At 36.6% G+C, this 27,977-nt stretch overlaps 1 protein-coding gene across 1 annotated transcript in view; it reads right to left on the bottom strand.

The window, feature by feature from the left end:
• The window catches only part of OCA2 (OCA2 melanosomal transmembrane protein), a 556,217-nt gene that overhangs the window by 438,129 nt on the left and 90,111 nt on the right, over positions 1–27,977 (bottom strand). Inside the window, exon 8 of the mRNA XM_027856659.1 lies at positions 26,683–26,836. Within this exon, the coding sequence (XP_027712460.1) occupies positions 26,683–26,836 (154 nt within the window). The remainder of the gene's footprint in view (positions 1–26,682; positions 26,837–27,977) is intronic.

The raw sequence follows: 27,977 nt of genomic DNA, 5'->3' as shown, positions 1-27,977 counted from the left end.
AGGATTTGAAGCTAGAAGAGACCTTAAATCATCTAGGCTACACCCCTCACTTTACAAAAAAGGGAATTAAAGTCCAAAAAGGTTATGTGATTTGCCCCAGATTACACAGTTCTGGCAATGGCAGAGCTGTGACTGAAGACATTGAATTCCTACACCTGGAAGAGACCTTAGAAATATATTCCAACCCCGTTATTTTTCAGATAAGGAAACTGAGGACCAAAAAGGTGACTTGCTCAAAGTTATATAGGTAGCAAGGCAGCCAGGATTGAAACCCTGTCTTTTGATTCCAAATCCTTATCTCTTCTTCCTACACCAGGCAGAAAGAAGCTTAATTCAGAAACAAAAAATCAGGAATAGCTAACCTCTCATACAGTGCTTTAAAGTTTACAAATTATGAAATAGGTGCTGTTATCACCATTTTGCAGATGAGGAAACTGAGACTCAAAGAGGCAACGTGACTTTACCAAGGTCACACAGCTAGTAAGTATCTGAGGTCGGATTTAAAGGTAGGTCTGCCTGGTTCTAAGTACAGAGCTCTAGCCACTGTGCATCTTAGCTAACAGTCTCTATAGTCACTCCAGAGTCCAGTTGTTTGCTTCCATGATACAGTCTCCTTTCCGTTTCCTGTCTCTGCTGTAACCATCCTGCCTCCAATGCTTCAAATTTCATGCTTGTTTGTGGCTGTAGATATCATCCCTCCTCCATTGTCCAGTCATTTCAGTCACATCTGACTCTTTGTGACCCCATTTGGGTTTTTCTTGGCAAAGATACTGGAGTGGTTTGCCATTCCTTCTCCAGCCCAATTTACAAATGAGGAAATTGAGGTAAACAAGGTTAAGTGACTTGCCCAGGGTCACACAGCTAGTAAGTGTCTGAGGCCAGATTTTAACACAAGAAGAGGAGTCTTCCTGACTCCAGGCCTGGTACTCTATCCACTGTGACACCTAGCTGCTCCTTTCCCCTGTCTACCAAACCCCAATATAACCCCTATCTAACTGGTTCATGGGAGCTTATAGGAGGAGGTACGTTCAACAAAAGACCTGTTAGTATTTTCACAGCATATGAAGCTTTCATTTATTATACTTGACCCCCTCCATGGCAGGAAACTAAAGAAAACTGGAAGCAGAGGGAATTTTTTTCCAATCCTATACATATGAAACTTCTTAAGAAAAACAATAGAATAAAAAAGAAGGGGGCCTATGCCCTAAGATTCTCCCTTAACCTCTTCATAAAATCCAATGTTCCTTTTCTCTTTTTTTACCCACAACACATGCAAAAACTCACTTTGGCTGAATTTCTTCCACAGTGGATCTCACAAGGCCCAGCCCTCCTTTCCTCACCTCCAGCACCTAAGCAAATATAACTTCAATTTACCACTGGCCTTCCAATCTTCTTGTATCTTCTCACTAATTGGAACTCAAAGGAACCTATTTCCACATTATTCATTGACAAATTATATGCTACTAGTAAACACTTCCTAATTATCCCTTTTTTTCCAATATCCCTTTCCTAGGCAGACTACGCCCAGTTAATGAAAAGAGACAGTTAATAAGAAAATTCACAGAACTGAAAATTCATTGAACTGAAGAGGAAGGTATTTTTAATGTGTTGGTTCCTGAAATATCCTCCCTGGTATCAGTGTCAATATATACTATGTGGTGACAATAAACGTTAACATTTAGATGGAAAACTGGTAATTTATCCTTTTCTCTTCAGCTGTTAGGGAATTGGACTCAGCCTGGCCAGGGAATTTACTACAGTGAATTTTGGTGTTAAAAGGAGGGCAATTTTTCAATCTTATCTGTTTAAAGCCTTAGGATGGAATCAACAGTACCCCCTAAAACATGGAACCAAATGAACTCAGCCCCAGTCAGTCTCAAAGGACTGCTGCTTGATGCCCAATGGCCACAAAAAACCTATAAGAAACTAAGTAATTTCTGGCAAAAGACAAAAGAGATGCAACTCTACAAAAGTCTCTTTATCCAAGGCATAGACTATCTGGTACAAGGCACTAAGGAAAACCAGATAAACAACTAACCATTCCCTCAAGAAACATCTGTTATGCACCTGTGTATAGGGCACTATAATAGATCCTGGGGAAGATGCCTATTTTTGTAAGGCACAGTCATTGTCCTCATGGAACTTAGAGACTAGTAAGGAAAAATAAACCATGACAAACACTACTGTATAGAACTACACTTGTTCAATCATTTTTCAGTCATGTCCAACTCTTTGTGACCCCATTTGGGGATTTCTTGGCAGAGATAAAGGAATGTTTTGCCACTTCCATTTCCAGCTCATTTTAAAAGTAAGGTAACTGAAACAAACGGGGTTAAGGGTCACATAGCTAATAAGTGTCTTAGACTGGATTTGAACTCAGGTCTTCTTGACTTTAGGCCCAGTACTCTATCTACTGTATCACCAACTGCCCAAGATGGTACACTACTGATGGTTTATTAGGAAGGGATATTATAATATATAAACTTGATAAGATAAGAATTAGAGATGGGTAGGAAAAGTACCATGGAATCATAGAATCATTCAATCAACAAGCATTTATTAAATGCCAGCTGCATGGCAGGCATTGTGTTAAATACTTGAGTTATACAGGAAAAAAAAAGTTGAAGTTTTAGAGCTTGAAGAGACTGAAGAAGCCATTTAGTTCAATACCCTCATTTAACTAGTGAGGAAACTGAGGTCCAGGGAGGGTAAAGGACTTGCCCAAAGTCACACTAATTAACATGAAGGGTTGCATTTTAATCCTGATTGTCTTCCTCTAGAACTAGTGTTCTTTCCCTTGTATTTAAAGGCCTCCAATACTTATAAAATGGGTTAAAGCATTAAAAGAGACCTTAATGATTATCTGGTCTAACTTGTAATTGCAATTGTACAAATAAAGCAACCAAAGCCTGAAAAGGTGAATGATTCAGTGGTGGCATAATCACTTCGTATCAGAGCCAATCAGCAAGCAGATAGGTGGTTTAGTAGATAGAGCATTGTGCTCAGAGTCAGGAAGTTCCAACTTCAAAGCCTGCCTCAGACACGTAGCAGTCACATAACCCTTCAATCTCCCTAGGACTCAGTTTCCTCATCTATAAAAATGAGGGGGGTAAAATTATTGGTTCCTAAGGCCCTAGATACAGCAGCTAGGTGGCATAGTGGATAGAGTGCCAGGCCTGGAGTCAGGAAGACTCATCTTCCTGAGTTCACATCCAGCCTAAAAAACTTACTAGCTGTGTGACCCTGGGAAAGTCATTTAACCCTGTTTGCCTTAGTTTCTTCATCTGTAAAATGAGCTAAAGAAGGAAATGCCAAACCACTCCAGTGTTCTTGTCAAGAAAACCCAAATGGGGTCACAAAGAGTAGATATGACTGAATAACAACAACAAGGCTCCAGATAGCTTTAAATCTAGGATCCTGTGACTTATGTACTAAGGGCCAACATGAGAACCTGAATCACATAATCACAGAGTTGGAAGGGATCTGCAACAAATTGCATCTGAATTCAAGCAAAAGAAACATAAGATAAGATTTCTTGATGTATCAAGAAATATACCTACCTATAATTTATATGGAAAAAAGTACAAAGGATATAATTTAATGATACTAAAACAGAGGTTATATATGTATATTTATAAATATTATCAGTCACAGATCGAAACACATTATTTTCCCAAGTTACATTCATGTATATATCTCACCAAGAGCTGACCAACATTTCTAGAACCAAAGATTGACCCTGAGGGTTCCCCTACTAAAGACACTAGATTTTTTTGTTGCTGTTTTATATTCAGGAATAAACAAAAGGATCTGGCCCTTTTCCCAAATATGCCATCTTCAGGTAAGCACATATCAAAAACAAGTCTTCTAACCTCCATGTCTTTTCTTCTCTAGTCTAAATAGTCCCACTTCTTTTAATCAATCCTCATATAACATAGACTCAAGGCCATCTACCTTCCTGGGCACCCTTTGCTGATATCCTCTACCTCATTAATGTCCTTCTTCAACTGTAGCGTCCAGAACGGAATATAATACTCCTTTGACCAGAGCTGAATTGTCACCTCCTTATTTCTAAAAAATTATACTTCTCTTAATGCAGTACAAGATCACATTACATTTTGGGGGGTGCCCACTCATATTGGCCTTGCAGTACACAAAAATCTACTGATCTTTTACAGAGAAACAACTAGATAACCATGCCTCAGGAAAATGACAAATATTGAAGGGGCAGTTGGCAAACAGGCACAATTGTGCCCTGCCGGTGGAACTACGAATTGATCCAACCATTCAAAAAAGCAATTTGGAACTGTCTAACCATTCTCCCCTATCTTGTACTTGTAAAATAAAATTTGAGCTTAAACATAAAGCTTTACTTCGATGCTGAATTACGTCTTTTTATATTCACCCCCACCTGCAATGTTCTAGCCTGTCAAGCTTTTTCCCTGTCATCCAGTGTGTTAGCTGTCCCTTCCCCTGCTCAGCCCAGGTTTGTGTCATCCACAAGTTTGACAAGCATTTCATCTAATAAATGTTAAATAGCACAGGTACCAACACAGATCCCTGGAAAACTCTACTGGCACCTTCTGACAAAATGACATTGATTCATTAACAAATAAATTGAATCCAGCCAATGTAATCAGTTCTGAATCCACTCCATTGTATTATATTCTAGTCCACATCTCTCCATCTTTTCCATAAGACTAGCATGAAATGTCTTATCAAATGTTTGGTTAAATCCAGATAAACTTTATCTGTAGCTTTCCCTTGATCGACTAGTTTAGTGAGCTTATCATAAAATGAAATAAGGTTTACAGGTCACAAACCTTCTTTGATGAAGCCATGCTAGTTGTAATCACCTCTTTGTAATCACCTCTTTGTAATCACCTCTTCCTTTTCAAATGTTCATTAACCATTTCTTTAATGATCACTTCTATAATTTTTATAGAAATCAAAGTCATGGGCCTATAGTTTGCAGACTCTGTGCTCTTTTCTTTTTTTGAAAATCAGAACACTTGTCCTTCTCCAGCCCTGTGCTAATTTTCCTATTACCCCACAATCCTTGAAATATCAATGACAGTGACTCAGTAAATCATTTCTTCCAGTACTCAAGGATGTCATTCAACTGATGCTGCAGATGTCAATTGATCATGGGCAATTAGGTGCTCCCCTATTATATATTTACAGATTTGGGGTATCAACATCTTGTTAGCCACTTTTGCTCTCTCATTTATAGTGAAGAGGCCATTGTCCTTAGCAGAGAAAACAAAAACAAAGAACTGAGCAATTCTGTCTTCTTTCTTTTCATTTACAATCATACCATATACCCTAAGCAAAAAAAAAAAAAAAAATGCTATCCCTTCTTTGATTCCCTTCTTTCTCTTAACACAGGTTGAAAATAGAACTTTAACTTATTTTTACTCACCAGCCATAACTCATGCTGAATGTTAGGATCTCTAACTATTTTTCTATGACCATGTCATACTTGGATATTCATTCTTTTTTACCTGTCCTTGTTTCCCTCTTCTCTAAATATATTTTTAAAAAATTATTGGTGAGTTCTTTGTGCTTCCACATAGGTCTTTTTATATAGCTCCAATTTTTTCCTTCTCATTGGAATTATTTCCTTTTGTGTATCAAAATTTCATTTTTGAGAGCTCCCCCTCCTCTTGAGCTCATTTGCCCTGAAGAATTTTAACCCATGGCATCCATTCAGTGATCTTTTTTTTTTAATCCTTTCTTCCTTTACTTTTATTTTTACATTAAGTTCTGTTTTTTTCAACTATGAAGAATCCATTTCTTCTCTTTCCCATCTCCCCCACGTTCAATGAAAAAAAAAGAAAAAGAAAACCCTTAACAAACAAGTATAGTCAAGCAAAGCTAATTCTAATATTGGACACATTCAAAAATGTGTGTCTTACTCTGAATATTAGTCAGGAGATGGGCAACCTTCTTCCTGATCAGTCCTCTAGAATCATGATGGATCACTATACTGATCAGAACTCCCAAGCCTTTCTGACCAGAAGGGCATCAGTTTGGCTTAACCACAGAGTGTATGACGGAAAATACTATAAAATAAATATGGAAAGGTAGATGAGAGCCAGATTGTGAAGGGTGGTAAGATCTGATCCCCATTTCCCATATTACATCAACTATTTCAATATGCAAATAATGGCATCAAAGGGGTATGAAATAATGTAATTTTTGGTCATGGTTTCACTTAAGGTAGCATTGTTCAAATACCAAGGAATCTTTAGGTCATAATGGAAGAATGCATTATAACTTTTTTTTTCTTAGATAGACTTTTCCATTTTTTTCAGGATCATCTAATTCAATTCAATTCTACAAAAATTGAATACAAGTAGCTTGCATTATTTACTACAACCAAACAAAAAATGGAGTGTACTTGGTGCAGCCATTCTAGAAAGCAATTTGGAACCATGCCTCAAAAGTTATTCAACTGTGCATACCCTTTGACCCAGCAATACTACTGCCAGAACTATACCTCAAAGAGATCAAAGAAAAGCTCTTATATGATGGCATCTATTCAGTAATCTTTTTTTTCTTTCTTCCTTTACTTTTATTTTTAAATTAAGCTCTGTTTTTTTTTCACAATATCAGGAATACAGCCCTAAATCCTCAGTCAAGAAAACACTAGCCAACCAGAGAGAGGTATTAAAGTCACATAGGATTACCTGTAGAACAAGAAAATAAATTGTGAGGACCTTTCCAAAAGTATCTTCTAATGGATACTCTGAAAAATTATTTAAGGGTTTACACATCAATACTTCAAAGATCTATAATTTTATTAGGAGGATATTCTCTTAACCAACTCAGATTTTAACCCCTCTAAGACTTAGTAAGTGATCTATAATAGTTTTTTTGAAAAAATTATCATTTTTTCCCATCAACTAGAGAATGGCTGAACAAGCTGTGGTATATGATTGTACTGGAATATTATTGTCCTATGAGCAGAAGGACATCAGAAAAACCTGGAAAGACTCATTTAACTGATCCTGAGTGAAGTGAGCAGAACCAGGAGAACATTGCACACAGTAACAGCCACATTGTGTGAAGACTAACTTTAATAGACTTAGTTCTTCTCAGCAATGCAAGAATCTAAGATAACTACAAAAAACTCATGATAGAATCTGAATGCAGATCGAAGCATACTATTTGCTCTCTTTTTTTTGTTTTGTTTTGTTTCTTCTTTCTCTCGTTTTGGTTCTAATTCTTCTTTACAACATGATTAATGTGAAAATATGTTTAATATGAATGTATATGTAGAGTTTATATCAGATTTCACACTGTCTTGGGGAGGGAGGAAGAGAGGGAGGCAGAGAAAATTTAAAACTCAAAGCTTATGGAAGTGAATGTTGAAAACTAAAAATAAATTAATTTAAAAAAAAAAAGAAATGATGACAGGCTGATTTCAGAAAAACCTGAAAAGATTTACGCAAACTGATACAAAGTGAAGTGAGCAGAACCAGGACAACACTGTACATGGTAATAGCAATATTGTATGATGATCAACTGTGAAGGACTTAGCTATTCTCAGTAATACAATAATCAAAGACAATTCCAAAGGACTCATGTAAAAAAATGCTATCCACATGCAGAGAAAGAATTGATGAAGTCTGAAATCAGATAGAAGCATATTTTTTCCCTTTTTGTGGTTTTCCTTTTGCTCTGTTTCTTCTTTCACAACATGACTAATATAGAAATATGTTTTACACGATTGTACACATATAACCTATGTCAAATTGTTTACTGTCTTAGGGAGGGGGAAGGTAAGGGAGGAAGGGAGAAAATTCAGAATTAATTTTTTAAATAAATGTTAAAATTATCTTTACATGTAATTTGGAAAAAATAAAGCACTATGTACAAAAAAGAAAGAAAGAGAAAAATGTACCACCTTGAAGCCAGCCTAAGTAAGAAGGGTTCAGTTTCCCACTCCCTTTAATCTGGAGTGTTGTAATAGCTTCCTGATTGATGTCTAATCTCCTCCCTTTCCAATCTCTCCTCAAAACATGTGATGTCTAATCTCCTCCCTTTCCAATCTCTCCTCAAAACATGCAAAAGATATTCCAAAACACAGGTCTGATCATGTCACTCCCCTGCTCAATAAACTTTAGTAGATCCATATTGCCTTTAGGATCAAAATAAACACCTCTCTTTGGTATTCACTATCCTTCACAGCCTGGCTCCCACCTACATTTCCATATTATACAGTATTTCCCCTCACACATTCTGTGGTTAAGCCAAACTGATTTTTTTTTTGCCCTTCTGGTCAGTCAGTCAGTCAAGAAGCATTTATTAAGCATTTACTGTGTGTATAGGCACTATGCTAAGTGATAGGAATATTTCAAAAGGCAAAAACACAGTCCCTGCCTTCAAGGAACTCACATTCTAATGTTGGAGACAAACAGTTATATACAGAAAAGATATTTATAGTGAAAATGGAAGGTAAATTTCAAAGCGAAAGCACTAGCAGCCTGGAGGACTGGAAAAGGCCTCCTGCAGAAGGTGGGGTTTGATCTGACTCTGGAAGGAAGCCAGGAGGCAGAGGCGAGAAGGGAGAACATTCCAGGAATGTGAGACAGCCAGCAAAAAGGTACAGAATCAGGAGACCAAGTATCTATTGGGTGTGAGGAAAAGCGCCCAGCTCAATGGAGCTGGATCTAAGAGTGTTTGGAGGGAAGAAGACTGGAAAGGCAAAAAGCACCAGGCGCTCTACATTCCATCTTCTAGCAGTGGGCCTTTGCAAAAGCTGATTCCCAAGCAGGGAATGTATTTCTTCCTCACCTCTACCTTTTGGAACCCTTGTCTTCCTTCAGAGTTCAGCTCTAGCACCACTTCCTGCATAACGCTTTTCTTTAAAATATATATAATTATAACTACAACCATATGTAATATATTATTATATGTAATACATATTAATACTATCATATAAATTCTCATATATGTTACATGTTAATATTATAAAATATTAAATTAATGTTATAATATCTATTATTATATATCTTATAAATTATATTTCTCAAATATTATATAAATATATTAATATAATGTATTATAAATGATATGTCATCATATATTATATAATTATCACATAATAGCATGATGATACTATAACATAATAAATAATTATCATATATATTATTGTAAACTTAACAATTATCAAAATGCATTTCAATATATAAAGAATTTTTAAAAGGACTATATAGGACCCTTAATACTTTTGTTATACACAGTTTTGGTTTGAGTATATATTAAATTTAACAAGAAAATAATAAAATTGTCTTGTGTCCTCTTCTGAACATTTTTACCTTTGGTGTATTTTTAAATGTTTTATTGTTTTTTCTTTTTTTTTCATCTCTCTCATGTCCTCGTAACTGATCCCACTCCCACAAAAGCTCCATTAGCTATATAACCTTTCAAATCACATTCACTATCAAATGGCCATTCTATCAGATTTCATGAACTGGCTTTTAGTTAGCTTAAGTGTGAAGTATTCTACTTATACATAGCATTAGTATAAGAGAATAAAAACTCATAAAACTTTTTTTAAACCTTCCTAACAATTAATTCTATAGCAAAAACAAAACACCTATCAGATATTTTGTTGCAATTACACTACTGGGAGCTCTTAAAGACTGGAAAAAAATTCAGGATCCAAATAAATTTTTATAATGACGTTTTAATTCCTTAGATGAGCTATTTATTAAGCTATTTGGAGGTAGGACGCTTTCCCAGTAGTTTTCAACTACACTATTCTACCTGTAATTAATCTCCCTACCGTAAAGTCTTTCCCTGCTCCAAATGATCCTCCATTCAACTGCCAAAGTGATTTTTCTGAAGTTCAATCCTGACCATGTCACTCCCCTATTCAGTAAGTTAAAAAGTATCACCAGCTTCAAATGTAAACTCATCTGTTTAGTATTTAAAGCCCTTTACAACCTGGCTCTTCCTTACCTTTCAAATATTCTTATACTTCTCTCCCTTCCACACACGCTGTGATCCAGCTCCACTGACTTACTTGCTTCTCCTCACACCCAGTAGATTTTCCATTTGCTGATTCCATACCTTTTCACTAATAGTGTCTCATGCCCGAAATATTCTCCCTCCTTACCTCTGCCTCCTGGCTTCTTTCAACACTAAGGATCAAACCCTACCTTCTGCGGAAGGCTTTTCGTAGGAACCCAAGCTGCTAATGCCTTGCTTCTGAAATTACCTTCCATTCACACAATAAATATCTTGTATGTATATAGTTGTTTGCAAGCTGTCTCCTCCATTAGAATGAAAGCTCCTCAAGTGCAGAACCTGTGTTTTTGCCTTTCTTTATATCCCCGTCATTTAGCACTCTCTGCACACATAGCTAGTGCTTTAAAATTGCTTGTTGACTGATTAAATGTAGTTCTGACCTTGTCCTCTACCTCACCTTCTAATTCTAGTATCCCTAAAATAAAAGAAAGCAGCGTCTGAGACAAAGAGTAGAGTGATGAGTCAGGAAGACCTGAGTTCAAATTCATATTCACACATATACTAGCTGTGTGACCGCTGGCATTCCACATCTGCCTGCTCCTCTTTTGCAAAATGAGGATATACACAACTGCTGTGAGGAATGAATGAGAAAACATACATAAACTCTCTTACATACCTTAAAGCAGTACATAAATGTTAGTCATTACTGTGCATGCTAAAACATCTGGATTAAAAGCAAAGACTTTAGTCATCCAGAACCTACAACATACTAAATCTACAACATACTAAATATTTAGCTACTTTGAAAATGTAATTGTCCCAATCAACCCATTTTCTGACCACGTACTTCCTAAATACCATTTTTAAGACATTTCTTGTGGTCATCGTCATTGGTAATATGCCATAGTCTGCTTATAGCAACTATGCGTCTCTCCATTGCATTAGAGGGGATTTGCCATTTTTATTATTATTAACCTTGAGAGGGTATTTAAATAGATCCATGGCTTCCACCATTCCCTTCAATAATGCAGATCACAATACATCTATGATTTTTTTTTTGTCTGCAATTTTTATCCATGTTCTCTGAATCTATCGCAGAAATGCTTACTTGCCCATTGGCAAGTAAGTCAAATGTTTGTTTCTTAGGCTCCCCTGGCCTCCTTGTTAACGCAATTCATTTCTATTCGTTAAACTTCAGTATAAAATTTTTGTAATCTTTCTCTGTAATTTATATTGTTTATTATACATTTTTCATTATGATTATTTTAAATAGTTCAGGAGCACATTGTTTCAAGTGTATGCCACATATTTTTCTCAATAGTATTCTTTTTCCTATCTGTTTACTAATTGTGATCTTTGCTCTCACAAATCAGTAGTCTGACTGTGTACAAACATCCAATTAAGGAATGACTCCTTCATCAATAGAATTTTTGCCTGTCTGCTAAACTCTATTTAATTTTTGTTATCTAATAATAGCAATAACAAGCATTTATGTAGTGCTTTAAGGTATGCAAAATACTTTACAAATATCATCTCATTTTATCCTCATAATAACCCTGATTGGTAGGTGCTATTACTATCCACATTTTACAGATGAAGAAACTGAGGCAGATAAAATTTAACTGACTTACACAGATTTACACAACTAGTGAAAGTCTAAAGCTAGATTTGAACTTAGATCTTCCTGACTCCAACTAGTCTTGATTGCAAAGGATAAAGAGACAGAAATTCCATGACAAGCTTTAAATGAAATAAGCATACACTTTGATATTCAATTTGACCTGATCATCCACCAAAGGAAGACCAATTGAATGCAGAATGACATGTCTATTGCCTAGATCAGGGATCAGCAAATTATGGCCCAAAGGTCAAATCCTGGTCACTGTCTTTTTGATACAGCCCATGATCATGCCATTTTTAGCTCACTGGGCATACCAAGACAGATTACAAGTTGGATTTAGCCCTCGTTAAATAGTTTGCTAACCCTAGATTATGACATGTATTTGAATAAACAAACTAGAGAATTTTCCCAACAATTTTCCCAATAGGAAGATGAAATTAGGGAGGTAGATAGAGAGCAGTCAATGGAAGGACATTGACAGTTAAGAAAATCATTTGAACTTAATTTAAATTGGATGCATTAGTGAGAAACCCAAGGTAGAGTGGGATTTTAAAAGAACTGGTGAACATGAACAAGAAAGAGCCAAAACCTTTGATTCCCACGTCAGGGATGGAAAGCTTATCTCTAATCTTTATATACCATATAGATTGTCAGCAGATACTTTTGAATGGAATCATTTTCCTGTCTTCATTCCTCTGTGATCAGAACATAAATTTCATGACGAAATTTTCTGTGGCATTGCTCAGGGACCAACTTGGACAAGATAAACAACCAGCTATTAATGACATTTAGACTTACTCCTATCACAGTGACAATAACAAAGAACTGACTAGTCCCCAAATCAGGGAAGCTGCCCAGAATAACTTGCAAAGAATAGATTCTGTGTTCCTCTGATCTTATAACTATGTGATATAGTTTTTTCAAATTCTCCTTTATGATGACAGAATTATTGTCAAACTATAGAGATTGTTGTGCTCTTGCATTCTATGATAGAATAGAAATTAAAACTGTTATGACTTTAAATTTTGCCAATATATATCAAAAGAAGTAAAGATCAATAAATAAAGGAAATAAAAATCAAAACGTATTCCATATTTCATCATGTACTAAGGGTTGTTTTTAAGGATATGCAACTATTTTTCTTCCATTTCCCTTTTGTGTACCCCTGATCTTTACCCTTCACAGCACCAAGTTTGATAAATATATGTACCGAACAACTTCAGAATATCCATTATCCCTTGATTGGGTACCAAAGGTAGAGTTGAGTATAGGTCATTAGGTTCAAAGGAAAACAGAAAATCAATCACTTATATATATCCAGATGTATCCCTGGAAATTGATTCAATTCCTACATTACCTTGAGGATAGGAGTCTGAACCAGTATGGACCCAAGGGGTTTTCTCTGCTCTGCCTTACTAAGTTTATACCACCTCTGGGTCCTCTCTAAGTTAAAGGAGGAGGAAGACAGTATACCTATCTAGAATGTTTAGCACTTTCTTTTAAACATAAGTAGGATTTGATTGTTTTGAGACATAGAACTGCTGTATGCAATACTTGCTCATGATATGGAAGCTATGCTTTAAGAAATCCTTTATCTTCAATATCATATGAAGTAAAAAAAAAAAAGAAAGAAAGAAAACTAAAGGTTTTTTTCAAATTAAATGTCCAAATTTTCCCCTGAAGGATTACACTCAGTTTTGCTAGATAGGTTATTTATGGTTGTATTCTTAGTTCCTTTGCCTTCTGGAATATCATATTCCAAATTCTCTGCTCCTTTAATGTGGAAGTTACTAAATCTTGTGTGATCCTGACTGTGGTTCCATGATATTTGTGGCCTTTTAGGTCCTTGGGTGCAGCCTTTTGACAGAGCCCAAGTTTTACAGAACAAATCCTTCTATTAAGGGAATTTATTCTGTGAAGTTTGGATTCAGTCAAAGGGCCACACTTAAGTACCTACAGGGCCACATGTGGCTTTGAAGCCACAGATTCCCCACCCCTGCTAGACCCTTCATTCCCCCAAAGGCCTCACTCCAAAACCTGTCTGTCCAGAGTCTGCTATAAAGCACCAGAGCCCACTGAACAGGAAAAGTACCTTCATTATCATTTAATCCCTTTTACCCCAATACCACTGGGATCTCCCCTTCCCAGGAGAGCATCTGAAGGACCCTGGACCTTGACACCCACCCTCCACTTGAACTCTCTTATATGTCTTACCTCCCCTGACTAGAATAGTATATCTTTGAAAACAGATCGTCTCACTTTTCTAATTGTATTCCTGGCACTTAGCAGAGTATTTGGCACATAGTTGTTGTTCATCATCTGTTTTCAAAAAGGACCAATGACTTCACAGGGTGATGTCTTGACTTGGATTTAAACGAGGCAGAGTTGCACAAAATCATCAGCATTATTCTCTCTTCCAGAGTCATCAAAGTCCAATGGCAATACTGTTGATCGCCCAGGATGTAGCAGATGACTGCGGCATCTTTGATGTCTGACTAAACGCTCCACAGCACCTACTTCAGCCACCTTCATGGTTGTTGGAACAAATTATTGTCATCCACTCATTTAGCCAGAGGAAGTTTTCACATGCTTGGGGTAGATACCTCCCTAACTCACCAATGGATTTGAAGCCTGCTAGTTACCCTCAACCTGATTTAACCTGCCTGCCAAGATGGTTTTACCATGGTATGGTTGCTCCATGTGCTACATGGTATATAGTAAACACTTAATAAATGCTTTTCCATTCCAAACTCCAAATCCTGGATCATGATGCAAAGGGCTAATAAATATGTTAATTTCAGCCAATTTGGGATTAAATATCCCATATGTACAGATATCCCAGATAAGTCCTGCCTTAAGTAGGACATCTGGTTACTTACCTGGCAGGAATAGACAATCCCCACTATAAACTAACCTACATCAGAAACTTTATGTCTAACTTCCTAGCAAGGACTCAGTATCTATGATTACCATATTCACCATTCCCCCCACCTCTACCATTATCATCTTCCTTAGGTACCCAAATTCCAGTCACCTGAACTAAACACAAAAGTAAGTGATACTGAATCTGGCTAAATAGCTAGGCAAACCAAAATAAGCATTGGAAATTCCCCATCCTCTTTCCACTAGTAATTTAGTCTTTTTAATGACATAGTAATTCAGAGGTGATATTGTCATTCTATGAGATCCTAATATGACTATACTTTTAAGATAAGCAAAAATTGTAGCTTGAATGGCAAACCAAAACATATTATGTTAAAAACTGGCAGAGAGAACACTGATTGTGGAAGGCCTGAGTTTGGATCTTGACTCTATTTACTATCTGTATAATTTTGGACAAGTCACTTAGCCTCTCAGACTCTCAGTTTCCTCTGGAAAATTAGGGGATAGGAGTAGAATATTTCTAAGGTATCCATTAGTTCCAAATTCTATGAAACTTACCTCTCAAATATAAACTCCCTAAGTCCTAACTGAACCACCTTCCCCCAAAATAATAGATGTCAGATCTACTGTGCTCTTATCTAATTTAAACTCTACTAAAATTGAAAAGGAAAAATACTTTAAAGCAAAGAAAGATGAAAGCAGTTCCCGCTTTCCTTATTTGCCAGGTTCAGACTCTGATGATGGCATCATTAACACCTCAGGCCAGGGGGAGGATAGCAGCCCTTGGCTGTAGGGAGGTGCAAGTTCTATAATCATCTTTTTTCAGGAGAAACCCTACAGAGTCCTGAGCTGTCTTCTAGGCCTTATAGGAAACTCTTCAGCTTACATTTAACAGACAGTACTTTTAACTCCATTATTAACATAGTGACCTTTAATAAAGCAATACATCACTAAAGTTAATTCTCATTTTTCTCTGAAGCTTCAGTGCCTGTTAAGTGATGGTCATTTTCAAAGCTGAGTCTGTATTAGCAATGCTTCAGAAATCCATCCCTGAGAGTTCAGCCATCTCCAGGACATTTTATTGCAGCTCTGCATTTGCCTGAGTGAGAAAGCATGATGTATTTACTGTGTCCAGGGAAGTTAGGAGAAGCAGAAAATTCAACTCAATACAACATAACAGACATTTATTAGGCATCTACCATGGATAAATTACAATAAAAGTGAAGCCTAAGGCTCTTTTCACTGGATTCCAGGTCAGAAGGCATAGGTTTAGATCCCAGCTTCTTTAACTCCTGGTAGTATTTTGGACACATTCCTTAGGAGGCGAGAAGGTGATTTAAAGGTGGAAAGGGCCTTAGAAGCCATATAGTTCAACCCCTTCATATGACAGGTAGAGAAACTGAGACTGAAATGTTAAAAGATTTGCCCAACAACACAAAGGGAATGAGTAGAAGAGTTAGGATTTGAAACTAAGTCTTCAAACTCCAAACTCAGTACTCATTCCACACAATTACATTTACCTTACTTAACCTGTCTTAGTCTCACTTTCTTGATCTGTAAAATGAGGTTATTAGACAGGAGGATCTCCAAATTTCCTTATAGCTCTAGATTCTCTGATCCTACAGTTGCATCCAGCTTTATTTATTTTATTTATTTATTTATTTGTTTGTTTGTTTTGGGCTAGGCAGTGGGGTTAAGTGACTTGCCCACAGTCATACAGCAAGTGTTATGTGTCTGAGGCCAGATTTGAACTCAGGTCCTCCAGAATCCAGGGCTAGTGCTCTATCCACTGCACCACCTAGCTGTCCCTATTTTTTTTTCTAAGTGGCAGCTAGGTGATACAGTGGATAGAGGACTAAGCCTAGAGTAAGGAAGACCTGAGTCCAAATCCAGCCTCAGATACTTATCAGCTGTATAACCTCGGGAAAGTCACATAACTTCTGTCTGTCTTAGTCTACTCAACTATAAAATGGGGATAATAACTGTACCTATCTCTTAGAGTTGTTGTGCAGATCAAACAACATAATACTTGTAAAGCACTTAGCACAGTGCCTGGAACATAGTAGGTGCTTTTATCCCCTCCTTCTCTACCTTTTTCAGTTCAGTAATGAGAATTTACATTTATATGGTGCTTTAAGGTTTATAAAGCTTTAAAGACATTGACATTTGAGCCTCACAACAATAATATAAGATAGGCACTACAGATATCAGTCACTAGTCTCATTTTACACATGGTGAAATGGAGAATCATAAACAAATTAGGTGACTTGTCCATGGTTATATCTCTATTATGTGTTGGAGCTGGCATTTGAACCCAGATCTCTCCTGATTCTAAATTAATACATTATACAGTATTGTTGTAACTGTTGTTGTTACTGTTTTGTGAGATTAGATCTTCCTATCTCACCCAGGCTGAAGTATAGAGGCTGCTCAAAGGCCCACTCCTATGCTGATAGGCATGGGAGCTATAATGTATTCTGTTTATAACTTGGGTTAGGTTCCTCCTTCCTTAGACAAACTGAGGTTAGGTCCCTCCTTAGCCCCAGCTCCCAGGGGCTCATCATATTCATGCTGAATTTAGGGCAAACATCTTATCAACTTAGCCCACTGCATCCCAGAACTCCACTACCTTAAGGGATTACAGACATGTGCCACCATGTCCAGCAGGGTTCTATCTATTATACCACACTGCCAAGAACCAAAGAAAATACAGTGATATCTTTAAAATTGTCTGCATCTTCACAGGGCACAACCATCACAATTCCCCTCCAAGACCACAACAACTGATCTAAATTCTTGTCTTTCAAATGAGCTTTCTGAAAAGAAAAAAAAAGCTTTTGTACTAAAATGCTTGTGTTTGTGATTTTATGTGTATACCTATGTGTGCATAGATGAGTGTATGCCCATGTGTGGCCGTGCAAATCTAAAGTGAAAGTGCCAGAAATAATTAAGTCTTCTAAACAAAAAAGATGAAGAGGAGAAAAGGTGAAAACAGAATTCAGCATTATAGGCTCTGAAGGCAGATAAATGGCATTGTTTGGGAATCAATGCGGGAAGAATTCATCCAAAAAAAATCAATACAACCACAGCAATAAAACTTTTCAGAGAGTCCATAAGCAGAGCTGTCCTAAAAAAGAGCTGAAATAGAGAGCTCAAGGGGAAGTGCCTAGTGAAACTAAATTAAACAAGTTTAAATACAACACATGTAAAGAAAAGTGTTGTGCCAGCTCCCAAAGGAACACGTTGTGCTACTGGTTGTAACTCAAAATGTTTATTGAGCTTTTTCATCGTGTTCAGTATTAGAAAGAACAAACTCCCATCCCCGCTGCTATCCTGGCTAAGTTGACATTCCAATGACATTAAAAAGTAACTGATAACAGGTATACCAGAAGTCAAATCCCACAGAAACATTTGTTTATTGCTCTTTGGGTTTAATGTGTGCTTCCTCTACCTTTCAGTCTGTTTTCTACTTCAGCAGTAGATACACTCAGACTTCCTTCTTTAGAAAGTCTTCCCCAAGGACCAGAGTTCAAATCCAGTCTCAGACACTTGACACTTATTAGCTGTGTGGCCTTGGGCAAGTCACTCAACCCCGATTGCCTCACCAAAAAAGAAAAAAAAGAAAGAAAGAAAGTCTTCCTCAGCCCTGCCTCACTTAAATCCAATTCACTTGCAAGTTAAGACACCATCCTCCTGATGTCATTGGTTCTCTTTGAGAATGAAGGATGAACAGCAACAATCCCCACCTAGACAGAAGGAAATTACCAAAATCCTAGCCAGAACCATCTTCTACCATTCCTTCACCACTCCACCCAAACACTCTAAGTAGATGTGCTTTACGTGCAGATGCCTTGTGTTACAAAAAGAACTTGCAATAGGAAAAACTGAGCGTGAATCCCAGTTTTAATGCTTAGTTTTATGATAAGCCACCTTATCTGGCAAATTTGTATAAAATGAGGATAATAACACTTGTACCATGGACCTCATAAGGTTGTTGTTAGGAAAATGCCTTGTAAATCTTAAATCAATATATAAATATGAGTAGTTGTTATTGTTACCTTACTTAGGGAAGTATGTGTTCAAGTATATATACATGTGATACATATTCCAGGGAGGGTCTTACACATAGGCAGAACAATTGCCCATATGATATGATTTCATGAACATGGAGAATACTCCCTGCAAAGACCCTCAAAGATGTAAAGCTTTTACATTTGCATAATGGGATAATGCTCATGACAGAGGATAATATTTTTTTATTCTACTTACAATGGAAATATCCATGAGAAAGATAATACATTGAAATACACACATTAAAGAGGGAAAAAATGATATTAGATCTTTTCCTAAAAACCAGTTTAGAAGGAAGAACAGGATAAGAAAGGAGGATCTCTCTATTTGATGGCTTTGGAATGGGAAAAGAAACCTTGGGGGACTATAGAAAAAGGAACAGAAAGGAGAGATTGAGGATGTTTGTGTCTTTCTTATTCATAATTTTGTCTTAAATTTGATACCACTCTCTCTCTTTCTGTCTCTCTCTTTCTCTCTCCATATATATATAAATGTATGCATGTATGTACGTATGTATGTATATAATGTCAACAAAAATGTCAACAAATACCAATATGATGATAACTAAATTATGTTGTTCATCCTTTGTTTCAAAGAGGACCACTGACATCACAGGGTGGTGTCTTGACTTGCACGTGAATTGGATTTAAGTGAGAGAGTTACTCACAGTCATCAGTTTCATTCTTTCTTCTAGAATCATTGAAGTCCAGTGGCAAGACAAAAGTCAGGACAACTGGCAATGGCCCAGAATGCAGTGGATGACTTTGTCATCTTCAATGTCTGACCAAACTCCACAGTGTCTACTTCAGCCACCTTCATGGCCATTGGAACAAACTGTTCTCATTTACCCACTCTATTGGGAAAAGTTTTCACATGTATGGGGTAGACCTCCCCCTACCTCACTGATGGGTTTGAGGCCTGTTGGTTACCCTCAATTTGTTTTAGCCCATTTGCCAAGATGGTTTCGCTGGGGTATGGCCATTGAACATGCTATAGCTTCTTTGAGCCACAAGCAAGAGATGGGCGAAAGGTGAACACCAAAAGTGGAATCTTTAACACCCCACTCACTCTAATTAAATGATATAGATATAAAAAAATAGAAACCAACCAAAGCAGCTTGCACTCTCAGAATTACATCCCACTTGTTAAGCCTTGGCCTCTCAAATTATCTATCCCCGAGGCATATGGGTAGAATCTCAGAAATATTAGCCAATTATCTTATAGAGGCCTTATCATCACAGCTTCAAACATGGAAAGGTTGATCTCCAGGGAGGTACCAAATGTAGCTATAACACAAAGGATGCTCTGAGAGTGGGAAAACATGGACCAGAACAAAGCTTCCTCAGTGTCATGCTGAAGTTTGGTTTATTAAAAGGGACATAGATATGCCTTCATTAGGGAAGTCTCCTAGGGAACTTTGCAATGCAGTCACATGCTTTTCATTCCCTGGAAACTCTGAAAACAACCAAAGGTGCTACAAAGCCCCACAATACCAACCTATGTACCACTACGCTCAACAAACTGCCTTCTTCCTCCTCCTTACTCCTCGACATTTGGTGATACAATTCAGCAGCAAGCAGTGCTGCTGTCCCTTGCCATAGTACTGACTCTGCTCACTTCCCTTCAGTTTATACCACTACTCCTGACCAGGGTACTGAGTCATCATTTTAAGCTTTTGTCTCATAACTATGACTTTTGCTTCTCTGGCAAATGAAACCACTGAGGTTTAATTGCATAACTAAATTGCTTAGAAATACATTTGTTTCTCAGGTAAATGGCCCACTGTTTACTATGCATAGCCCCAAGTCCTTCAAAAGTCCTATTTGGTGACAACAATTCCTCAACCCAAATTACCTATTTCCTTCAGTTTGTTTAAAGTTGTCTTTTCCCTCTCACATATATTTTTTCCTAAAAATGAACATAATTACAATTTTTTAAAAAGTTATGGTTAGAAAAAAGAATTCTAGAAGGGAATGAGCATATCAGTAGAACATAGAGAAGGCTGCATACAAGAGCATGAAGCACACCTCATATGGAGCAAAAAAGACATTTTGAAACATGAGAAACACCTTTTCATTCTGTGACACTGACATTTCATGTGACCAGAGAGAGAGAGAGCACTATGCAGGGTGTACCAAAAATATTGGTGCAGTTTTGGGCTTTGATAGCTTACAATTACACCAAGACTTTTGGGACATCCTGTACTTTGAGTCAGAGGACCTGGATTTAGATCCCAGCTCTACCATTTACTCTGACTCAATTTCCTCCTCTGTCAAATGAGGAAGCTGGACTAGGATCTGTAGTGTCAAACTTAAATAGAAACAGGAGCCATTAAAACATGTAAAAAAAAATCTCTGCAATCACAAATTGACTAGGAAAACCACACATTAATATTATTCATGTTTTATTGTATTTTTATTAATTTTGTTAAATATTTCCAATTGCATTTTAATCTGGTTTGGGCCACACTCAAGAGTGCTGTGGGCCACAGCATAAGGGTTGAGTGTTTGAATTCTCTGAACTTGATAACAACTGAGGTCCCTTGCAGCTAAAAATGTGTGACCCTAATCATGATTTCTTTGTCCTATAGCCCTTCTGTGCCAATTTATTATGACTCAATTCAATTTGATGAATTCTCCTTACATAAATATTTTTGAGATGTCATTGAATTGATGACAAAAATACATTTTGTAGCATTAACATTTTTCCTAAGAAACCCAGCTGTTACAAAAGCAAAATGCAGTTTTGTAGCTGAGAATAATATATATTCACAGCTTCATCTGTTTAAAAACAATGCAAATTCTGTTTACTTTGTCAAGCATACCTTATGTGCACTATTTATTAACTTAATTAAACTAAAGAACTCTTGGAAAACATTTAGAAATCTACAATACCATTTTTAGATGAAACTAAGAAATAACTTGTAATTTTTGAGAGTACATAAAAGCATGTGCATATTTAGATCTTAAAATTCTCTCTATATAATTAGCATTCAGCTATAATAAAATGAAAGGAAGCTCAAAATACTTATGAACCATGAAAATATGTAATAAAAAGGATGTTAAAACATAGTTCATATCCTAGCTTTGAAAGTCATAATATTGGACAATATTTTCTCATCATTTAGCAGATAGAAAGGGAGAAGATATCAAGGTTCAGTTCAAATGCCACCTCCTACAAGATGCCTTTGCTGATGCCTCCAGCTAATGCTCTACATATCATCAAAATTACATATGTATAGACGTATTCACATGTAATACATATATGTATATGTGTGTTTACTTATTTCATACGTGTGCACATGTTGAAATTGTATCTTGTTCTGGTCCCCCTGGCCACCACCACCACCACCACCACCACCCTGCTTCTAGACAGTATATATGTTTATAAGTAGCAAGTAACAATAGCAGGAAGTAAGATTGTACATGGGAATTTAGAAGTCATGTTCAGGGTGTCTCACAAATCAAAGGAATAAAATTTGCAAACTGTATTATATAGTAAGCAAAAATCACATCCTGAGACTATGAGCTGAATCAGAGTGAGCCATAAAGGACTTGCTATCAGGGCCTTTTGGTCTTACATCATCTAATTCTCAGTTAAGTTCTAGACAGCAACAGTAAGACCAGCAGAACAACAAATAGAGCAGATAAATTTAAGAGGATGTGGACATGTTAATTTTAAAGTTTTACTGAAGACTTTGAGATGATTTGGATGTTAAAGAGCTAACCCCAAGGTGACGTGAATAAGAGTTAGTCTGTCCCCAGTAAAAAAAACCCTGTAAAAGTGAGACTTCAAATTCTTGACATTCAGGTACTATTCCATGTCCATACTGCTCGAGTGTCTCCAATACTGAACCACAGTTATATAAATGACTTCCTCCTGGCCATTCTTTTCCCCATGTTGCCTGCACCTACCACTCCATCCCTGTCCCCATACCCAGCCATCTTATTCACCACACCCCTTTGCATGGCTTGTCTCCATACTTTCTGTGCTGCTTACCCCTGCATCCTCTGTGTCTTATTAAAGTGTGATTGTAGCCTTACTTCCCACTGCCATACTAATCTTTCTCGATAAGTACCCAAAGAACTAGGTATGCCTATCCCCGTTTCACAATTTCATAAATTACTTAGCAAGTCACACATAAATGTGTATATGTATATATAGGTACATATGTGTGTGTGTGTGTATATATATACATGTGTGTGTGCGTGTATATATATATATATATGTATATATACACACATGCACACACACACACACACACAATTTACCTTTTGGTAGAATATAAGCTCTTTGAAGTCAGGAACTACTGTTTCATTTTTGTTCTTGTATCCACAACACTTGGCACCATACTGGGCACATGGTAGGTATTTTTAACATGCTTGTTAATTTATTATTATAGCTGCTGTTTTCCTCTAGTAAAATATAAGTACCTTGAAGGCAGAGACTGTTTTCTTTTTGGTTTTGTATCCTCAGCATCTACTATATGTTTAGCACATAGTGGACACTTAAATGTTTATTGAATTGAATTCATTTGAATTGATGATATATACGACACCTCATGGAGCTATGTAAAGAGATTATTCCAGAGGCTAGAAAAATAGTGGTGATGTCAGGTGTTCAGTCCTTTGCAAATTTGCTGATAAATAAACACCTATTCATACATGAAGGAAATTGAGCATAAGGTACTTTAGGAATGAAGAACTATACAAATCAAGCATCACATAAATGGCAATTAATATATTATTAATCAACATAATAGATCTGCTATGTCATCAACATGACTATTGTCTCCGCTAATGCAGATGACAATTCTTCACACCATAATAGACAGTTTCCTGAGTTGCCATAGACAAAAATAATCACTCATTTGGTATTAAACCTTCTAGTGACCAACTTAATGAAATCAGGTAGGTAGACTGACACCTAGTCAGTCCATCAATAAAGCATGGAAGAGCTTGATTAGGACCTGTCAGACACCTGTGTTTTTTGAGAATAGTCTATTAAGAACCCAGGGTTACCATAGCAAGATCACTATGCCACAATGAGGCTTCCAAGTTTAAGAGAAAATATTTCATTTTAAAACATGCAAAAAGGAGAGTTATTTAGGCCTTGGAAATATTTTATTGCTTGAATAGAGTTCCCCTCCCCCCCATTATGGCAGTAGCTTTCATTACAGAAAGGTAATTGGAAAGAAAAGCACAGGTGATTTCATATTTCTATGGTCACAGTATAAAAGGTCAGAGAGATTGAGAAGAATAATCAGCAACAGGAATGAGGAACTTTATGGGAGGTTTTGACAGGCTTTTTTATCCTTTTGGAACATAATTACTTAATATAAGAGAAATGGCAGCCTTGTTGAATGGGATTATACCAAAAAATCAAATCAAATAAAAAAGTCCCATTTAGGTTTTTCATAGGTTTGTCATCTTAGATCAGGATGGACAGCAAAATAGTTACTCCATTAAACCATGAATCCAATTTAAACTCTGAATTCAAAGTTCCTTCTTGTCTGGTCTGGGTTGTATTTTTACACTATGGTTCTCATCTCTAATCTGGCTTTATGGTCCAGGTCAGATAAAGTGTTCCTAATTCATCTGTTCTCCCAAACAGCCCTCAGGCTTCCATCACTTCAGAATTCTTGTCAATGGGACGCCCTTCGCCCCTCAGTGCTGCTTGGGTTTTGTGGGTTAGCTGTTTTGTCTGAATGCACAGAAGAGCTCCTCTCTTTTTAATGGACAGAAAAGAATAACAAAACCATGCTATTGCAAATGAGAAAAAGATGGTAAGAGAGACTTTTGGGACTTTGCTTTATCCTTTTTGCAATTCTACTTTTTTACATTATTGATTGTTCCTCTGGCCACTAGGCAAGTCAGCCTCTCTGAACTTCAATTACTTCATTTGTAAATGAGAGGGTTGGACTAAATGTCCTTTAATGTCCATTTCAGACCTAATAGTTATGATCCTTTGATCCAATAACTAACATAATGAAATTAGTAATCACAGATCATAAATTTAGAGTTGAAAAAGACCTCATCTAGTCTAACCTCTTCATTTAATAGATGATGAAATGAAGGCCTATGGAATTTAAGTGACTTACTTAAGACAGTAAGCACTGAAGGCAGAATTTGAACCCAGGTCCACTAGCTTTAGAACCAGGCTCTGATTGGCCAACCAATCAGCCTAGCAACAAGTAATGGTACAGAGAGAAAACAGCCTTTCCTCTATTTCTTTCTGTACATCTCTTCTCTCATCATACTCTATCCCCTATTAACCTAACTTAATTTGTGATTAGCAACCAAATTCTCATCTTCTGGCTATCATAATATAAATTACATTTGTCATTTAGTCTCAGAACCATTCTGGTGTCCACATTTCCCCATTTATTAACCTCAAAATTCTCTAATTCTTCTTATTTAAATCACTAAACTATAGTGTGTTCTCCATTTACTCCAAAATTCCACAGCTCTTTACACTGAAAAGAGCAAGTGTTGTCTCAGAACTCTGAATTAGACTTAATATCAGTAACTGCTCCTCTTAAAAGTATGAGCAGACCTATATCCCAGGTAAGTAAACTGTCAGTGAAGATTTAATTCAGCAATTGCTTTTCTCAGAAGCAGACTTGTGCTATTGGCAAGTGAACTCTCTTAAATGGAAACATACCTTTACTGGACTATAAGGTCCTTGAGATTAAGGACCATGTCTTATTTAATTTCTCTGTTCCCCTTGGTATCTACACAGAAGGGACTCAAAACATTTATTGTTGCATTAATTTGTTTCACTTGTTATATTTGTAGTGGGGATTGGGACTCTTGATTCTCCATAAGCTCATAAGTAAAGGAAAGTCCTTTCTACATCTGAAACTATGTAAATAAAATGCATATTTGAAGTCTTAAGAGCCTATGTATATGAGAGAAGCTGGTGCTACCATTACTGGGTACCAGATTCTGAATTTTTCAGTTTTATTTAAATAGATCCAGTGAAGCAAATAAGTGAATATTTCCCTAAAGTGAACTCAGGCTGTTCATGTTAAGTAAGAAGAATTATATACTATTTTGTGTTATGTCTTCTTTTAACTGATTCATTCTTTCCCCTTTAATAAGACACTGTTCTCCAACTCACCAAAAACAATGACAGGAATGTGGGAAAAGACAAAACAATAAAAGTAGATCAGTTGTGCCCATATGACTTTAGCCACCCAATATAAAGGACTAAAAACAAGCCCAGGAAAATATTCCAGGCTTTCGTATATCCACATCCAAATCCCTATAAATCACAAGCAAATTGATTCCTATTAATTTACAATATAATATGGGGTAAACTCAGATAAATTTCTTGAAATTAAAAAATACCATTTTCCTGTTCTCAATGCCCTATTTATCTCCAAATTCTTCCACGCACCTAGAATTATGCCCTTCATTAATATTTTTTTCACCTAGTAAACTTTTAAAATTTACTTCTTATGACTTTGTTTACCTGTGTTCTAGACTACTCAGTGATACAAATATTCTACCATGGTATATAGATACGTAGTGTTCAATCAATCAACAGGCATTTATTAAGAACTTATTATGTGCCAGGAACTGTGCTAAGCACTGAGAATACAAACATAATCAAAAAGAAAAACACTCAGTTCCCTTAATAGTCATCTACAAGATACATGTAGAGTAAATACAAACTAGTTTTCAAACATTATACACTTTAAGATTGAAAATATTTTTCTTTGTTCCTGTTGTGAAGTGATACACCTATCTAATATGCTTTCTAAACAATAAAGAGGTAAGGTAAGAAGTTTTGGGAAAACACTCATTGTCTAAGTTGATAGAAAAAAAAACACATCAATAGTGTAGCAAACTCTTAATGGAGACAATAATACAAATATACATTAAAGATGGAGTTTATCTGGATTCTTTTAACACAAATGTTTATGACGTTGAAACATACCTTTTTCGCAAATGAAGGTTCTTGGGGTTCAAAAAGCCAATTCAAGTTCAAACCAGTTTTCTCACACTATAATATGCTAATTGATAAGAGCCTACTTAACAAATGTTGAACCTCCATAGAAGAGTTAGGTAATATTTAATTGTGGGAAAAGACAAACCAATAAAAATAGATATCATATTTACCTCAAATACGATTAGCACATAAACTCCCGCCAAAATGACTGATGCAATGGTTACTTGGGTCTCTATGTCTGCATGGAGGTATTGGTGAGCCATTGAAAGGGGAATCACCTGGTTTTTCTGGAGGAAGCCTCGAATATTTATTGAAATGGTCTCTCTGCAGCAAGAAACAGATGTTATACAGTTGGTAAAAGGGAAAGGTACTCCAGCATAACAATTAGCTTTCTCTCTGACTCCACTCTAGCACCAAATCATTCCACAATCAATTCAATTATTCATAGGAAATAATGATGGCACGGAGGATACAGCACTGGGCCTGGGGTCAGGAAGACTCAGCTTCCTGAGTTCAAATCTGACCTCAGACACTTATTAGCTGTGTGACCCTGGACAAACCACTTAACCCTGTTTGCCTCAGTTCCCTCATCTGTAAAATGAGCTGGAGAAGGAAATGACAAAACCACTCAAGAATCTTTGCCAAGAAAACTCCAAATGGGGTCACAAAGAGTTGGATACAACTAAAACAACTAACCAATAACAGTCCTGAACTTAATTTTAGCCACTACTTTCCACCTTTTTTTCCTAAGCACACCTCCTTATTAGTGGCTTACCTTTTATGAGTGGTTGCTAATAAAACAAAAATAAAGAAGAAATCATAAGATCCCAAGATGTAGAATTGGAAGACCTAATCCAACCCCTTTATCTCATAGATGAGGTAACTGCAACCCAGAAAAATAAATGGTTTACTCAAGATCACACAGATAATAAGCAGCAGAGCCAAGCCTCAAACCCAAGTTCTCTGACTCCAAATGCAGTACACCAGGAGAAAAATGGTTTTAGTTCCTTGGCCTCTACCTAGCCTTCCTGATGGTGTATGCCATGGTAAAAACAAAAAAACAAAAACAAAAACAATAAACAAAAACAAAAACAAAAACCAACAATCTTTGGATAATCAGGACTTGGCTGTATACTAAAGTATGTATTTCCAAACCCAAATATTTATCAATATTCTCACAGAATCACATAGCTTGAAAGTTGGAAAGGTCCTCAGTGACCTTATATTCTAACCCTTACACAAAAGGAATCTTCACAATAACACACCTGACAAGTGGTCATCCAGCTTTTGCTTGAAGATCTCTAAGGAAGGGAAAAAATTTTGAGGTAGCACACTGTACTTTGGTGCAGCAGAAAGTTTCTCCTTACATCAAACCTAAATTTGCCTCTGAAACTTTCATCTATTGTCCCTGGTTCTGCCTCCAGGGCTCCAATAGGATAAATTTAATCTCTCCACCTACCTGATG

Source organism: Vombatus ursinus, unplaced genomic scaffold (assembly GCF_900497805.2).
Source record: "Vombatus ursinus unplaced genomic scaffold, bare-nosed wombat genome assembly UNPS02011591.1, whole genome shotgun sequence".
Classification (NCBI taxonomy): Eukaryota; Metazoa; Chordata; class Mammalia; order Diprotodontia; family Vombatidae; genus Vombatus; species Vombatus ursinus.
Note: the sequence above shows the minus strand (reverse complement) of the source record. Positions and strands in the feature narration are given on the sequence as shown.